Raw genomic sequence first — 16,264 nt, 5'->3', positions numbered from 1 at the left:
ACCCCACCAACAAGTTCAAGGGACACGCACATTGCCACCGTCGGTAGCAGGAACCACGTGCGATGGCGGATGCTCAGGAAAAGGTGGATCACTAAAGAAGAAATAAGCATCGATGCCGAGGAACGAGCCCCAAAACATACCGAGAATTGAGCCAAAGGCAAACAACATTGAATAAGCCACATATGTTCCTGGGATATAACCATATGGAACTTGGGATAGGTCAACCGCTAGATAGAAAGTATAGAGACTGAGCATCGTCGACTCAGAACATCGAAAAAAAAGGCCTTACTCGTACTTGACATGGAGGGCGCGAAATATGTGCTGGCGGAATCGAGGATGAAGCAAAACACACACGAGAACTTGAATGGGGCGAAGGACGTTTATGGAATGATGGTCCGTCTCAAAAACCATGGCTTTTAAGAGGACACTTCGATCCACATCCCTGGAAAAGAAACCGCAGTGCTTCATTCTGTCGACAAGTCAAGCTTTCTCAAACTGGCGTAAGGGATACGGTGCCCGGACGAACCCAATCATGATTTATCTCGTAAATCCTTGCTCGGGCCAAGGGCGTTTGGAGCGATGTGTCAAGGATTTGTCTTCGGACCCCGTTGATAGGGGAGTTGCACTGTTTCCCCGCGGGCCTCTATCGTTCCTTACGTCCTCCAGAATGAGTAGAGGGAGGGCTGTGTGGTCGAACTTTGAAGTGTCATCATGATCGCGTCATGAAAGAGGGGAGCGTGGAAGTGATTGCAGCCTCGCGGGCCGAAAGTCGGGAAAGACGCCAATAAAAGTGGTTGTGTACTCCTCTTCAAAACGCCGTTATCGCTGTACTTGGGAGGCTCGTCTTTACGGTCCCGTCGAAAGGGCGCCAGAGAAACTTGAATTTTAAAGTTGATGTTGATGCATTGATGGACCACGCACACGTGACGGTACTACTATGGCCCAAAATAGAAATCGGTTCTTATCCCCGCCCTTCGGCCTAAAAAAGCGCCACCAAATGACTCGGGCCCGCCAAGTTCCCCGCCCAGATGACTCATGCGCGTCGGTCCCGTATGGTTTATAAAGCCCCATGAGGTTCTCAGTGCCCTTTTTGCTCATCCATTGGCTGGTTTTCCCATCCCCTCGTTTTTTCCCCCGCCCCGCCTCCTTGAGGCTCACAAAACTCTTGCAGCTCCTGCCGCCACCTTGGTGTGTTTTTTAACTCCTTCTTGTGGTTATTAGCGCTTCAACAGCTTTTTGACAAGATTACGTGTCCGTTTGTGACTCCTTCCGGTCTTATTCCTTGTGGATACAAAAGCTTTTGCGCGCTGATTTTTTCTTCTGCCTTTCTTCCTCTCTTTATCCTCCCTTGACTGGCGGACGAGTTAGGCTCGGCGCCAGCCATCTCTCCGCATTCTCTGCTTCGTTTTGGTTGACGTTGCAGAGAATGTAGAGAATAGCCCGGTGATTTCACTTCATGTGTTGCCTCAAGCCAAGGTTAGGCGACCATGCTAGTCTTTGCTTTATTCTTTCTTTCCGTCATACGTTCAGCCTCCTCTCGCTACGAAGAATTCGACTTGGCGCCGTGGCAGTTTTCCTTGTTGGTCTGTCCCAGTTTTTTATGTCGAAGCATATGCGAGTATTGGTATGACTCTTTCCCAGTCAGTCTTAATTTTATCAAGCCCGTCTCCCTTCCCTTACTTCCCCTTTCTCTTCTTGCTCGTCGCGAATACTACTGTACCATTTCGATTGAAATGGTGCAGTAATATTCTCCTCCCTGTTTCGCTGGCGAAGAAATCATTTCCATTCACAATTTTCGCGTTCTGTCCAAGGACAACGAGGACGTGAAAATTTTGTTTTACCTTCCGAATTTTTGGTCCGACAAGAATGTCATGCGGATTCTTCGACGATTAATTTTCGAATTTCGGGTGACTTGACGTCTCTCATGACCCTTCCTTATCATCCGTTTCTGCTCCGGAAGCGACTCCGCCTCANATAAAATATTCTTGGTCTATGTGACATCTAGGATATGCTTTAGCTCGTTTCATTCCCCCCAACGGGGCTCCAAACGTTGAATAAATTTCGCAATGTCCAGTCGCCAACGACAACGTCTGTTCATTTCATTGAGAATGATCTCATACTCCAATCTCGAATCGGTACACTACTCCATCGTCTCACGAAGGCCGACCTAGGCAATCTACATCGCACGGTCACTCTAATTTTCCTTCATTCCCACCACGGCGAAGCTGCACCGTGCTTTGAAAACAGCCTCCTACATTCGCCATTCGATTTTGGGAAGCTTACGTCGCTTCTCGGCACGCTGACGATATTTTGGGTGCAACGGAGGAGAGTTTTATCGACAATTCACTCCAAGAGATTAATGTCTGCGCTTGACAAGCTGATAAGGTATTGCGTTTACTAGAAACGCAGTCCCTTCTACGGTTTGCAGTTGTAGGCCTGCGGATGTGTGTGCTGCGACGACGATACTTCGAGTTTGCCTGCGGCTACGTGTACGACTACGACTTCAATTGGGTCTCCTGCTTTGCCAATGACGTCTTCCTTTCATTGGTCAGACCTGAGATGCTTATCCGGAAACGACGCGCGTCCTCCCTCGCCTCGCTATCTATGATTATCAATCACTTCCGGAGGGGTTCCGTGGAAGCCTGTGGAAGCGCCCAGCGCTTACAGTGTTTTGCATGTGAGATTGGAATCCAAATCTCACGAAAACTTGTTTGTTCTTGTATTAGTTGTAATGTGTGATGTTGCCTTCCTCGGTGTCACAGCGTTGAACGTTGAACTTCCTCTGCCAGAGCGCTCTTAGTGAAGGTCACGGGTAGCCGATAAAGGATCTAGTCTTCCAACTAGATCCTTATTTCTTCAAGTGGAGGAGTCCCCTCCCTTGGAACTTGGTTGGAACCCGCATTTACGTCGATGATTGAATGTTGATTCTACTATATATGGTCAGGATATGCGTGGTATCAAGATATGCGGATTTCACTTTTCGTGTCCTTCCCTTACTCCTGCTCTTTGAAGAAAATTCACCTATGTTGAGCTAGTGTATTAAATACTGCTTGCAGAGTTCTGACAGGATTCATGGAGCGTACGAAGTGTGATAAGCCAGAGAGTGAGATTTTGGATAGGTGTATGAAGCTTTGGCTGCCAGGAACACCTGCTGTGCTAGGCTTACTCCTAATTTTTTTCCATAGATACTGTCTAATACCAACACCAAGTACACCTTCAAAATTTCAGGCAAGTAGGACCAGCGGAAGTCATCAGAATTGATTTTGAGGACGAAGTGCTTGTGCTTGGGAGACTGTTACATTGACCAAAATCCCTCAGTGACATGGTTGTGACATACCTTTGCATATCTTGTTTTTTTGCCTCCTCACGTTGGCAACGCTCTGAGGCTACAACACATCTTCCAAAAATTGTCAAAAATTTTGGGAGCATGTAACATTGTATCTAATAGACTCATGTAAGTTTTCCAGGCTGCACGATATGATGTTGAAGCTAGATCAACGAAAAAGTCAAGAATCCGCATATCCTGACCAGATATAGTAGTGTTGCCGTCGAATCGAAGTGACTTCGAGGTCACCTTGACTCCCCATCAGTCACAGACCACAAGAACAAACAAGTTTTCGTGAGATTTGAATTCTAATCTCACATGCAAAACACTGTACACGACTGCTCCACAGCATTGCATTCCGTTGTGAGCGGAGGGCGTGCGTGGATGGTCACTTGCCATGATTGAAATCACTATCCAGGTCCCATTAAATTCTCCGCAGAATCATGGGCGCGGGCACAGATGATTTCTGGATGGCTGTGGGCGTTTATCGTGCTGTGCGATTATTCATCAGCTGGGCGTCTCTTCCTCAGCGCCTTTTCCTTGCCTGCGTCATTTCATTTACAGGCTGTGCCGCAGGCAGTCAAGCAAACTCTCGTCCTCAGCGGAGTGTCCCCAGTCAAGATACGAAAGAAAATGTGAAATCGTGGCGGGACGTGTTTCCACGTCGACGTAACCCTCTGCCCTTGGGCGGAGGGGTTACCATATGCGTGTTGAGACACGCGTCGGGCTGTGCGCCTTTATCCAAATGCGGCAAGCGTCGGTTTCTGATATCTCAGACCGCGATCGTCGGGAGATGTTTGTCAGCTGCCCAGCATGATCTATCTTTGGCGCGGCAAAACGGATATGACTCGGTGTGGGAATGTGGGTTAGGAGAGGTTCAGAGGGGTTTTGTGAATGGAGGGCGTTTTCTGGCGTCTGTAGACACGTATTCAAAGGTTTATGGTATGGTTTGTACCGCTTAGAACTGGAAATTATGTGGGGAAAGGGGGAACAATGGGAAGGGACGTTGCTTAGTATGTACGGGTGCCTGGCTCGGAAAGTCGGAGATTGAAAAAAAAGCTGTGTAATCATGGTTATAAAGCAAACGAGTCAAGATCAATCATTTACTTGTTCTTTCTTCCTTACATCCACTAGGACTTGGACAGACTCACTAGAGCCGTTCCAAGCTTTCCTCTGGCCGCACAGCAGCCTACCGTGAGTCAAATTCCTACCGCCTTTGTCTTTGTTTTGGGCCTACGCGCGTTGTTGCGTGTTGCCGGCGATTATTCCTGGCACTTTTACCATCTGTGGTGTTTTTGATTACATATCATGTTCGCCTCGTCAGCGTTGAATGGCACGCTCCGCGTATCGCCTGCTGCATCGACTGGGATTTGTCAATCTCGTATGGTAGAGGAGGACGACGACGACGATTATTCCGTGGTGATGGTAGACGCCCACTGGAGTCTGCCGTCCTCTCCAAGTCTCTCTCCTCTCTCAGAGGCCCCATCCTCTCCCGGCGTTGAAGTTGTTGTTAAATCAGAACTGACAAGTTCGCCCGATTTCAGACCTAGCAGGCTACCGTTCAAGGTGCCTACAGCGCCCGACCCGAAAACCTTCGTCTCTACCAAAGCCGCAATTCCCCTCTCCAGCAACAACACTCACTCTCGTCATCGCCAAGATGTTCCAAATATTGTGAATGCCTCGGCCTTTACCTCGTCACCGGCATCTCGTACCATCGGTCACCTGCCCAACACACTTGAAACTAATGTTTCGAGCTCAAACTCTCCTCTTATCAACGATGTCCTAACTTATCCAACCCGACGTCCCCCGACGTCTAACAAGGTTTTCTCATCCTCTAAGGATCTAGCGGCCCACTATGGTATCCCACATATTCTGCCACCAGCGCCCCGAACTGTACCTCGTCGACTATATATTACACCATCATCATCACAACCAGAACCATCGGCCATCTCTGACTTCATGTCGATGTCCAAGAATTATCAAAACATGCTCGCCCAAAAATCGACCGATACCTCCATGACCGCCGAAAGCGAACCAGCTCAACCAGCGGGCGGCATGGCGCCGCCCAACAATCCTGAAATGGAAGACACGTTAAAGCTCATTGCGGACATTATGGGTAAATCCTCGCTCCCGCAGTCCGCTGTTTTTCACATGACTCATCACGCTCCCGCTTGCACAGCTTCGCCAGAGTTCAAGGACCTCCACAACTTTGAACAGCCTTGTTCCTCCTCTGTTGACATGGAAGAGCTCCTCACGTCCCCTCTGGACCTATTCTTCGACTTCTCTTCCTCTACGGAACAACAACAACAGCAACAACAACAACACTTTACTTCTCCTATCGCCGCCGTCCCTGCTCTCATACCTGACTCTTACACCGAGTCACCATACTTCGAGTCACCGTTCGAAGAGTTCTTGAAGACGCCTGTAGTAGCCGACAGCCGACACGAGATGCTGTCAGGTTACCTGGAGGACATGGACTACAGCAACGGCCCCCTTTTCAACGATGAGGCTACCGCCATCCTCAGGCAGGCTGAGCAAGACAAGCCTGCTGATGTCCCTCCACAGCTCGACTTGAACTCCTTGTACACCATGCCTCCTGAGACCCCACTCCTAGACACATTCAAGTCTCCTTCGCTCTACCCCTCTCCTCGACTCCCATCAACCCTCTCCGCCTTCCCCTCTCCTGCTCCGTCGTCCTCCTCTCTTCCATCTGGGTCCACCACTAGCCGACGGAGGACTACCGCAACGGGCACGCGCAAGGGCCTCACCCCCGAGTCCCTCGTCCCCATCGACGCGCCCACGCAACCGAGGAAGTACATCAGCCCCTCCGCCACCTCTCGCAAAGAGCTTCCCGCCATCTTTGCCCGCAAACGCTCGCGGTCAACAGCGTTTGAGGGGGACGACGAGCTGGCAGAGGAGGAACCGGGTCCCAATGCCACAGAGAAGGAGCAGATCGAGTGGAAGAGGCGGCAGAATACTCTTGCGGCGAGGAAGAGCCGGAAGAGGAAGCTGCTTCATCAGCAGGAGCTTGAGGACAGCGTTGAGAGGCTTACGCAGGAGAAGGAGGTGTGGCGGACACGAGCGTTGACGTTGAGGCAGCTTTTGCATAGTCATGGTGTGCCTTTCAACGAGTTCCAGGATTAAAAGCCGCGAGCGCCCTGATACCTTTTCCCCATCGCTACCTATCAAGATATCTATGAACAAAATTTCGTTCCCCATCCATCTTTCCCTACCTACCTCTTTCCTTTCTTTCCTTCTCCTTTCTCTTACTGAATCTCGAACAATGACGTCTGGCACAGTTTCAAGGTCGTCACTCCCCAATGTCTCTTTAGTCTAATTGACGGCGCTCCGTGTACTTGTACCCCCTCTTCTACCTTCCTGGGCGCCGTCCGTACCATTATCAAGTGCTTTGTATCGCTTCCGTATTCCATGCTACCGTCTACACCATATGCATAGCTAGTCTGTCGAAATGAATGAATGAATCAGAGAATGATATGAAAGATCCTTTTCTTGGTATTTTTGTGTGATTTAGGACTGAGTGTCGTCATTGATGGTTTTTGCTCACAACGTTGATCTTGCTCGTCCCCCATATTGAGTGGAGGCATTGGATGTTGCGACTTACCGGTACCACTCGAGTGAGGAGCTTTACGCCTATCCCACTTCTCACTCGGCCTCTGCGCACTATGCAACTCAATTGAATACAACCGGCTTTACAGATCCACCGTGGAAAGGCCTTTGCTTTTACATGAAAGTCTTGCTCCTCCTTGCGATGTCAAATGTAACGAGCCAAGACTGGTCCCCGACATTGAAATGCCATCTCAATCAGGTCTTTCCTTCTTCACAGACGCTATCTCCAACGTTCCACGGTTCACCGCGTACTTTGGAGTAAGTCCTGCCATCTCTGAGGGGCCTGACATTCAGCGCTGGACGTTGAGCCCTCTTGGTACTTATATGGGTGTATGTGGATTGGTTCATCTTTTTGATTCGTACTTCACGTACAATTACAGCTGCCATCTATCACAGACCATCAGGCTGTATGCGGTGTTCAACGTCAGCCTCAACCCTAGAAAGCCTTTGGTGTTGAAGGAAGGACTATCTTCGAATTTGGCGTGCAACGCCGCTCTTCCTGTCCACCTGATAGCAAAATCCACACACTCTCACTTCCCGGCGTTGCTTCCTTCAACGGATATGTCTTGCTTCCCTTTACTGCCGTTCCATATCCCTGTTTAGCCTCCCGATCTTATTCAGTGGGCATTGTTACCACAACATCCTATGCGGCGTCAAACACTCAGCCCACTGCCGCGCAGCGCGTACCAAGCTGGCTCGAAGTCTGGGCTCACGTTTGATCTAGGATCAGCCATTCGAGAGGCGTTGGCATCATCGTTCCAGAGCCACGTTCCGTCTCCATAAACGGACCAACTCGGTCACCAAGTCGCCGCAAGCTTTTTCCTCCTCGCCCATCCTCCACAGCCCACACAGGCGCTGTGGTATGGGAGTCGGAGTATTTGGAAACCATCAAGCATATCTTGTTGACTACTATTGGCGCTGCGACTGCTGGACCTGTTTGTGATACGACTACTGTGCGGAGGGTCAAGGTCCTGCTTTGAGGGAAGGTGCGACTACCCTCACCGACGTTTCATTTAATTTCTATTTACATGAAAATAAGGTCCGAGAGCGCCATTGCATTCTGTGTACTATAGCAAGGGCGGCTTGCTCCTCGACGATTAGGCGACCATGGGAAATGCTTCATATAGCGTTCAACCCCCAATGTAACGTTCAGGACATTGAACCTTTCCTGCCCCCCGGACGCTGTTTACCGACTCTGAGGCCATGATATATTTTAAATGCCCGACACGGAGCGACAAGACGTCTTTGTTCCTCTTTTGCTCGTGCCCTCCATCCTCCTGGCCTCTAACGTGAGGTCTTCCTCCAACACAAATTCTTTACTACCATCCCCCATCCCTCCCTTTCCCCCAGAAGAAGACCCAGACGTGGTTGGGAAGCCCGACGCGATCTATGCCTCTCAACAGGTGGAAGGGGGCGTTACCTGGCATTGGCGTGCGCGTTGTTGTGCTTGTGAGGGGCTTGACTGGTGTTGGGATGTGGGATTGGTAGGCGAGGAAGAGCAGGAGGTGGTGTTGACCTTGACCTCGCTGTTCAGATGGTCGATTTTTGGGCGTCGGTGGGAGATATTTTTTGGATTTGGATCTTGGATTATGATTTTTATACGATCGCTTTTTGACTGATGGGGACGAGATTGATTAAATGAACGCGAGAGTTTTGGTTTCTATTCGTGTATATATCTGATATATAGTCACTCATACAATATTTGAGCAGGATTATACGTTTGAAAGTCGGCAATTGCAAATTGCGATGTCTGCCCCGATCAGTTCCTCATTTCTTGTGTTACATACTAACAGGTCTACAGTAGCGGTACATCGACCCCTTATCAACATAGGTCCTGACATATCCCATTCCAAAAGCATACACCCTCCGATGTTCACCAATCAGTCAAATTCAATATAATCTAGCAAAACGGTGGATATGTATCAAATACTCCGACAGAGGGAGGAGACCACTCACTCTGATGCACAACTGCCGGAGAAAATCAACAACTCACTAAAAACCCACAAGGCAAATTGGAGACTCACAGCCCTTTTCACCCTTGGAGTTAATCACCATGTATCCTAGACAAAACTCTGTTCCGACAAAGCGTCAACAATCCGGTGACAAAGCAGAAAAGGAAAAAAAAATACTGTTGGTAACGGAGCCCCACACGGAGACGATAACCCCATCCGTGTAAACGATCTCGTCTTTGTTTATCGATAGCCAGGTGGGTTTGCTTCGTTCGTAGCCTGCAGTGGGATACTGTAGGATGAGAATCGGATTATTTCAGGGACTTTTACTCACCGTAAGTATAAGTTAGCCGAGCACGTTTTGTGAATTTTGAATCTGGTCCACCTGAAAGAGCATGGTTTGTTGCCGCAATGTCTAGTGGATATTCACTGAGAACTTTACCTAGTGGAGGTTTAGCCTCCCAGTCCGCTGCTGTCACACTGGCAGTTGCATTGACAAGGGCTACGGGATCACCTTCATCGCTACCTGGATAAGTGTCACCTTGAAAGGATAAGTCATCGGTGTCGCTCATAGCAGTGTTGCTATTTATGTTTTGGAAGAGTTTCATGTCCTTGTAGAGTGCATGACCAGGCATGACGAGGCCTTCAACTTTTGCGATGCATGCTTTCAACGACCCAGTGGTGAGAGGGGGCGCGATCAAGAGGGTGTTGATGCGTCCTAACGAAACATCACTTTCGTCAAAGGACGTCTTTGCCTTTTTATCCCCTCCTTCTGATGAGTAAACACGATAGTATACTGCAAGTTTGATGAGTGCACTATCTGGGTAGGAGATGTCGACAAGACTCGCTGTAATGGATATCGGTATCATCAGAGCGTTCCGGCAGCTTGTCCGACTGCGAGACCTCCTTGATCCTCTTCTCCGACTCGACAACCAGCACGATCGGATCTTGTTCGGACAGGCCTGGTCCGGAAGGGCCGTACAAAGGGAGGCGGGCAGAGTCTTCTTTGGGTGCTGAGCTTGAGAGCGGTGTGAAAAGAAGCGCCTTGGCGGGCTCCGTAAGGCCCTCAAGTTTGCACAAGGACCACTTGATAGACGCCACGGTATGAGGAGGGGCAAAAGATTTCGACGGAATGCGACCAATGAAACGGTCGTTGCGGTAGAGGGCGTGATTTGATTCAAATGCACCAAGTTTGGTGTATAGACGGTAATATACTGCAGGAGTATCACGTCATTGAAGTCAGCAGTCGAGTTCGGGATAGGGCGCACCATAGCTAGTAGGACCCCTAGTTTTCGTTGACTTTCCTACATTTGCTGCTGAACTTGATACATCTGTACCCCCTTTGCCGTCTAAAGAGGGAATGCTGGACATAGTTGCCGTTTTTAACCACTGGAACATGCTGAAATATCAGCAAGATGGTCGATCGAAGGAGAGAGTTATCGGACACGCCTTCAGCGCTCAGCCCACCCATGATCCATCCACGAGGCATTGGCGCTTATGCATTATGCATCAACCGTACGACGATAAACAAGACTTTGGTTCAAAGTTCAAAAGTTAGTCATCAGACCCAGATGAACTTGTGCTCCGACGCCTCGCACCTCTACTTCTTTGAGAGCTTGAGAGGCCAGTGCATGCGCTGCATGGGGAAAGGCGGAGCTACTCGTTCAACTTGAGAACACACTACACGGTGCTTTGGCGGCGAGATGAACCTTATCGTGGGCATTTCAGACGAAGCCTGGGGTTTGCCCAAGGTTTGCCTGGGGTGAACTTGAAAACCCGAACGCTCAAAAGCGGCTTCCCAAATGGGTTCCCCTTCGCACAATACTTCAGGAAGTTCCATTTTCTTCAAAAACTTCGAGGGCTACTACTTACGGGCGGAGTTCGAGCGGATTGGGAGGACCTAAAGCTCTCAGGCCTCAGGAGTCAGGCTCCCATCGAAACCGTTGGCTGATACAACAGGCTCCTATTTAGCCTTCAGCCAAATCAGCGTCACGAAGTCTCCCCGTTCTCTCCCCAAAGTCCTTACCATCGTTGTCTAGAGCATTTTCGGCCTTGTTTGGATAGGGCTCCTCTATGTTGAATCGCCGAGAGAACCTCCCAGCGATTCTTGTAAAGTTAAGTTAGTTTGTCCAGACATGTTGAAGGTCAATCAAGTTTTCTCCCTTTGCTGGCAATGCAATAGCGCATCGGGGTGTCGTTTCTCCAACTGAGGGTCGATCACATACAAGGCACGATAGCCAGGTGTACAGAAAAGCGTTTACATTTGTAGCAACAACATCCTAAGTAGATTCGAATAAAAAGTGAGAGAAGGTGGTAAAACAAAGATAGGATGTACATCTCATAAGTAACGTCGGGGCTCGTGAAGGGTATCATCTGGACCTGTGACGAGCCCCTCTATGAAGCAGGAGCTGCAGGGGAACCCCGTCACCAATCCAGGTAACATCAGTATACAGCGTAGCAGTCGCAGACATGATACATCCATGGCAGTTGGAGATTTTTGCTGCATGCTGGGTATGCACACAGCGGTCTTAGGTAGTAGTTTGTGGATCCATCCATAGAAATCGATGTGTGTCGCATCATAAAAGTCGTAAGTAGTTTGAAGGCACAACTGGACAAAGGATGAACACGTCAACGAACAAGGGGCAAGAGAAAAGAGACAAGAACTTACTCCCTTTCCGCCCATCATCCATCTCCGCCTCCCACCATTTCCCAGACTTGTCAATGATATTGAAGATCTCGCCCCTCCCGAACGTAAGTTCGTTTGAATCTTTGGGGCTCGCGGTATCTGGGGACAACGTCAGTCATCATCCATCCACCCCACAACAAAAAAAAAACGAACAAGGAAACATAGCCTCCGCACGATAAACAGGTGTCGGCTCCTTCTCCCCCTTCGCACTCTTCCGTCGACTCACGTTCCCACCACCATCGCTCCCCGCAGCGCTTCTCCCCCCCACACCGCTCGTAGGCGCCTTACTCCCCCTGTCCCCAGGTGTATACGTGCTCCACCCCCCCTGCGACCTTCTCTTCTCCTCACCAGGATCAACCCGCGACCGGCTCTGGTTCTGTCCCAACTCGATATCTTCTCCCTCCAACCGCTGCTGCTGCTGTTCAACCGTACCCCCGTTTCCTGTCTGTCCAAAGCCTGAGAAGGAGGGTTCTTTGGTGACGGGGATAGGGTCCGATAGGGTGCCGTGTGGCATTGGCAGTGGTGTCCCCAGACGACTGTGACTATGGCCAGAGAGCTGCGAAGGGGGCGCGGTGAAGTAGAGGATCCAAAGGATGTTGATGATAGCTGTGATAAGCCACCCCGCCGCGAGCGCTTGATGCGTTGGTTTGTGCGTGGGAGGCGTGAAGAGGTTGGTGTTCACGCCGATGGAGGCGAGCACCGTTGACATGGCTGCTAAGATGGATATTTGGAATGCATAGAGGTGGGTTGAGTGGGTGGGTAGGGTGACGAGGAGTTCGAGGATTATGATTGTTTGGAGGACGAAGGCGAGCCAGAGGACGCCGACGAGGGTGCTGCTGTTGGGTGCTGTTTGCGGGAGTAAGAAAGGAAGTCCAATGGGAGTGGCGAGAGGGCTTACTTGTTGCTGTTATTATGGCTTGGGAGGTTAGCGAAGTGACCCAAGCTATCTTGGGGTATAGTTAGATGAAAGAAAAATATCGCGATCAAAGGGTGTGCTTACCACGCTTATGACAAAGGTGAACAGAAGGAAATAGTTGGGCGCTGGTGAGCGTGTAGGAGGTGGGTGGTGTTCTGGGTGTTCTTGGTGTTGTACCACTTGTTCCTGTTGGTGGAAACTGAGGTCGGTGGCTGCTGGGACGGGCGAAGACGGGCCATGGTGGGTATCGGACATGGTGGATGGCATACTGGCGCCTCTTCTGCTTCTGTCAACATGGCGGACGAAACGTTCTCGCGGTTCGCTCCCGTGAAAGGAACAGCCCCATCAGGGAATGCGTCCGAAAACATACCGACTTTCACACGTCGGAGGATTTGCATTATCAGATTGCTCAATGCTCATTAATAATTATATACTATCTCATATCCTATCTAAACCTCATCCATAGGTACTGTGAATGTTGATGTTGATGCGTCCTGGTGAGGCGGACTGCCAGTGGGATAGTCTGAAGAAACCGTTTTCCATCTAAAGGAAGCACCAAATTGCTCCCCCAGCAGTTTCCTAGTGGTAAACAGTGTTGATTCGAGACCACATGGGGCAAGTTCAATGTTGTTGGCGAAGGAGTGGTTGGTGCAGTCGGTTGTTATGGATGGGTCCGAGTCCGTCTCATGGAGTTCTGGGTCGGCCATTGGTTTTGAGGCTGATAGTTGATGCGCTGTCGTTGGTAGTAGCGATGTGTCCGTTTGGTATGCTGCTGGTATGGGTCAGTGTGTTGAAACCTGCGACTACGTTTCAACGCACCATCCGCCTTGTATGCCGCCGAAAGCCACCTGAACCAACTCGAGGCAAACACAGGCCCACCACAAACCTCTCCATGCGAAACGCTCCTTTCGTACTACGTTGAAGCCCATCCCTACCCAAAGTCTTTGCTCCTGGGAGATATAACAAGCACGGCGTATCGAGAATGGGCCAAATTCGTTGCTGGACTCGAATTCGAGGAGGTAAAGTACTTACCTATCAAGGCCATCACAGCTCCATCACGAAAAACTTGATATGCCTGGGGGTTCGAAGGTCGAACAAGACCCAAAATTAAATGTGGACGTTGAGATTCCGGTTGCTAGAACGCAGAGGCGGCGAGAGCGGGTGGTCCTACTAGGGTTATGACCTTGAAACTTGAAGATGGTCAGCATGGAACCGTTCCTTCCAAGTACTTTTCCGCAAAGATCAGGGGTATATCTGTATAGTAGATCGAAAGTCAGAAAGCAGGGTAGGGCTGGGGTAGGGCTGGGGTAGGGGGAACTCACCAAGACATTTGGACGTTTGGTTGAAGTTGAGGGAAGGTCAACCAACTGTCTCACGACATCGTTCATCACCTGGCTAAGACGTTCACGACGGAAGCACCCATCGTCTGGTGCTTCGCACCGTATCTATGATGACCGGGCATTGCTGATACATCTTTTCAACACTGAACACAATTCATGCAAGTGATGTCAACATTCTCATTTTGTTCGTTACAAGATTGACGTACCATTCTAGCATCCTTATTCCTCCCCGGAAACAGTACTGCTGCCTAAGCATTGGGTGATCCACCGACGATTTTCCATGGCCATGGGTTGTCGATGTCCTTGAGCTTTCGTCTGCCACACGTCTCCCAGCACGATCAAAGCACGATACCTTCTTGCTGCATCTTAATCGTTCTGCCAGCAGTGGCGCAAATGTCACCGATTCAAAGTACAGGACGCTATCGAATGCGTATACGTCGACATGCTGACGCTTGTGATGGATCGATGAGCGACGGTAAGGAATGTTCTGCCATTCCAAATCCGCTCATTCACTAAGAACTCTTTTTGGTATCACAAGCCCAGGCCCTACGGGCGCCCGTACCTCCTAGAAAATGTTCCCACCGTTACTCCAGGATCGACAGGTATGGATCATCCCCACTACTCGTCGCTCTCATCTGATGCTATTCGCAGCTACAGCGATGTACGGACATCTCGGGAACTGTGGACGGGATCCACTTCGCATTGTATGCGAATTTCACGTAGCGTCATCCGCAAACAATTTCCTGTCAATCGGCATTGCATTTTGACTCAAGATCTTGCACTTACATGTTGGACTCGGGTGCGTCGCCAATCGTCTCAGCCTTTTCTGGCCTTCTGCAACTCGATTTGGCTATCCCGTCCAGCGCTGCAGAAGGAGTTCGCAATGGGTGCCAACGGATCCTCAAGGTTCGCAGCTGCTTGCAGGTAATTATGTAAGGAACACCATCAACACCATCATATCCTGCTCATGCTACATCGAATCTATATCCTACAGTCAATCAAAAGACGTCGACACCTCGCGTTTCCGTTAGCTTACACGGCAATGTATGCTAACAAAGCTAACGTGGATAGAATTTTTGGCGTCCATGATTGGCGGGTTTTAATACAGTGCGTTCATTTTCAAGTTTTTAGTTTCTTCTCTGTGTTTCTGCTTATGCTGGTCATAGTGACTCCCTCCACAATTCCGATGGCCGGCCCAAGGCAAGAGGTCGGAAAGAAGGCGACCACTGGACAGCTTGGGCCTTCGACCTCAAGTCCAAGCGCTCCATCTTCTACCTTCACATGTACGAGGATGGACGAGTGGCTAGATTCGGTGCGGATAAACGCAAGGCATTTCGAGTGAAGAAGTATGACCTTATATGGAGTGGAGAGGTAGACACTCTCCTGCATCATGTTATTCGAAACTTACCATCATCTTAGGTGACAGCGAAATAGACATACATACTAAGTACCTTGAGACTGGCTGAGTCAATAAATAAGCTGTTAGTGTATAATACTGTAGTGGAGTATAGATCTGGAACTAGCAAAGTGGAAAGGTAAAGAACACAAAGGGATGTTGGAGATCATTCAGGTTTGAATTTCACTTATGGCCCCTCTGGGACCCAATTTTCGTTGACTGACAGAACAGCATAGCCATATTTGCTGCAAATCTATTTGATAATGAGACCACTAGGTGTTACATCCTTCCAACAGATGGCAACCAAAGTGGACTTGATCAATATGACCTCAATTTATTAATCTAATGTTTTCCCAAAGATTGAAGCCCTCCATGGAACTGTTTAGTATTTTAGGTCAGAAGAGTCCCTTTCCCTGCAGCCAGTCTCAAGCACAGAATATTTGTTTGGGACATCACCCTTGGGACCCCAGCCACCTTTCATGGGGTTGGTGTTCCATCTTTATTGCCCAAAATAATGCTGCTGATGTATGCCTATACATAGAACCTGGAAAGCCCATGTTTTTGCATTTATTTGATATACAGCCACATAATAATTGCAAACTATGTACACTGTGCCTCTGATGCCCAACTGTATGTACAGTTGAGTGCAAAAAGAATGAAGGTTGGTTCATTTTTCTGGTTCTTTCTAAGAATCTATTGTACCTCAAATGTATTTGTGTATTCTTTTACATTATGTAGTTGTGTTACACTTCCCTTGGTATGGACTAATTTCAGTGAAAGCTGGGGCCTTGAGAAGGTTTTTATTCTGGAGGCCATTTTTGGCATCTGAAAAAAAAAAATGTGCTAACTGGAGAGGTAGCCAGAACATACCTCTGGTCAACCTGAATGAGCCTATCAAAGAATTAGTTAAAAATACTAAGTGGTTATACTTGTAGAACCTCCAGAAAATGGTCATTTTGTGCTATTTTGGTCATTTTTGGCCCGTTTTAGACAAAACAAGCCATTTTCCAAAGCCTTTACAGACC

The 16,264-nt window shown here is 49.2% G+C and overlaps 7 protein-coding genes across 7 annotated transcripts; 3 read left to right on the top strand and 4 right to left on the bottom strand.

The window, feature by feature from the left end:
• Nucleotides 1-4,021: 4,021 nt before the first annotated feature.
• LACBIDRAFT_314267 (uncharacterized protein) lies at nt 4,022-4,396 on the bottom strand (the record flags this gene model as incomplete). Its single annotated transcript, XM_001877585.1, has 1 exon — nt 4,022-4,396. One exon carries the CDS (start codon nt 4,394-4,396, stop codon nt 4,022-4,024), a length of 375 nt encoding a protein of 124 aa, XP_001877620.1.
• Nucleotides 4,397-4,633: 237 nt separating this feature from the next.
• On the top strand, nt 4,634-6,808 carry LACBIDRAFT_293242 (uncharacterized protein; the record flags this gene model as incomplete). Its single annotated transcript, XM_001877936.1, has 1 exon — nt 4,634-6,808. One exon carries the CDS (start codon nt 4,634-4,636, stop codon nt 6,467-6,469), a length of 1,836 nt encoding a protein of 611 aa, XP_001877971.1. The 3' UTR covers nt 6,470-6,808.
• A 327-nt stretch (nt 6,809-7,135) lies between these two features.
• LACBIDRAFT_324478 (uncharacterized protein) lies at nt 7,136-7,671 on the top strand (the record flags this gene model as incomplete). Its single annotated transcript, XM_001877935.1, has 2 exons — nt 7,136-7,359; nt 7,467-7,671. The coding sequence occupies 2 exons, from the start codon at nt 7,136-7,138 to the stop codon at nt 7,669-7,671; spliced, it is 429 nt and encodes a 142-aa protein (XP_001877970.1).
• A 1,161-nt stretch (nt 7,672-8,832) lies between these two features.
• Nucleotides 8,833-10,299, bottom strand: LACBIDRAFT_314265 (uncharacterized protein; the record flags this gene model as incomplete). Its single annotated transcript, XM_001877584.1, has 8 exons — nt 8,833-8,852; nt 8,909-8,920; nt 8,977-9,024; nt 9,082-9,180; nt 9,236-9,286; nt 9,344-9,697; nt 9,750-10,115; nt 10,170-10,299. The coding sequence occupies 8 exons, from the start codon at nt 10,297-10,299 to the stop codon at nt 8,833-8,835; spliced, it is 1,080 nt and encodes a 359-aa protein (XP_001877619.1).
• An 845-nt stretch (nt 10,300-11,144) lies between these two features.
• LACBIDRAFT_383944 (transmembrane SH3 osmosensor) lies at nt 11,145-12,770 on the bottom strand (the record flags this gene model as incomplete). The annotated part of the gene is made up of 5 exons (XM_001877583.1): nt 11,145-11,509; nt 11,570-11,686; nt 11,741-12,433; nt 12,486-12,534; nt 12,588-12,770. 5 exons carry the CDS (start codon nt 12,768-12,770, stop codon nt 11,478-11,480), a joined length of 1,074 nt encoding a protein of 357 aa, XP_001877618.1. The 3' UTR covers nt 11,145-11,477.
• Nucleotides 12,771-13,434: 664 nt separating this feature from the next.
• On the bottom strand, nt 13,435-13,891 carry LACBIDRAFT_314261 (uncharacterized protein; the record flags this gene model as incomplete). Its single annotated transcript, XM_001877582.1, has 2 exons — nt 13,435-13,638; nt 13,826-13,891. 2 exons carry the CDS (start codon nt 13,889-13,891, stop codon nt 13,435-13,437), a joined length of 270 nt encoding a protein of 89 aa, XP_001877617.1.
• A 249-nt stretch (nt 13,892-14,140) lies between these two features.
• LACBIDRAFT_314260 (uncharacterized protein) lies at nt 14,141-15,277 on the top strand (the record flags this gene model as incomplete). Its single annotated transcript, XM_001877934.1, has 6 exons — nt 14,141-14,318; nt 14,382-14,445; nt 14,495-14,642; nt 14,838-14,950; nt 15,010-15,214; nt 15,263-15,277. The coding sequence occupies 6 exons, from the start codon at nt 14,141-14,143 to the stop codon at nt 15,275-15,277; spliced, it is 723 nt and encodes a 240-aa protein (XP_001877969.1).
• Between the last annotated feature and the right edge of the window lie 987 nt (nt 15,278-16,264).

Source organism: Laccaria bicolor, genomic scaffold (assembly GCF_000143565.1).
Source record: "Laccaria bicolor S238N-H82 LACBIscaffold_5 genomic scaffold, whole genome shotgun sequence".
Lineage (NCBI taxonomy): Eukaryota > Fungi > Basidiomycota > Agaricomycetes > Agaricales > Hydnangiaceae > Laccaria > Laccaria bicolor.
Note: the sequence above shows the minus strand (reverse complement) of the source record. Positions and strands in the feature narration are given on the sequence as shown.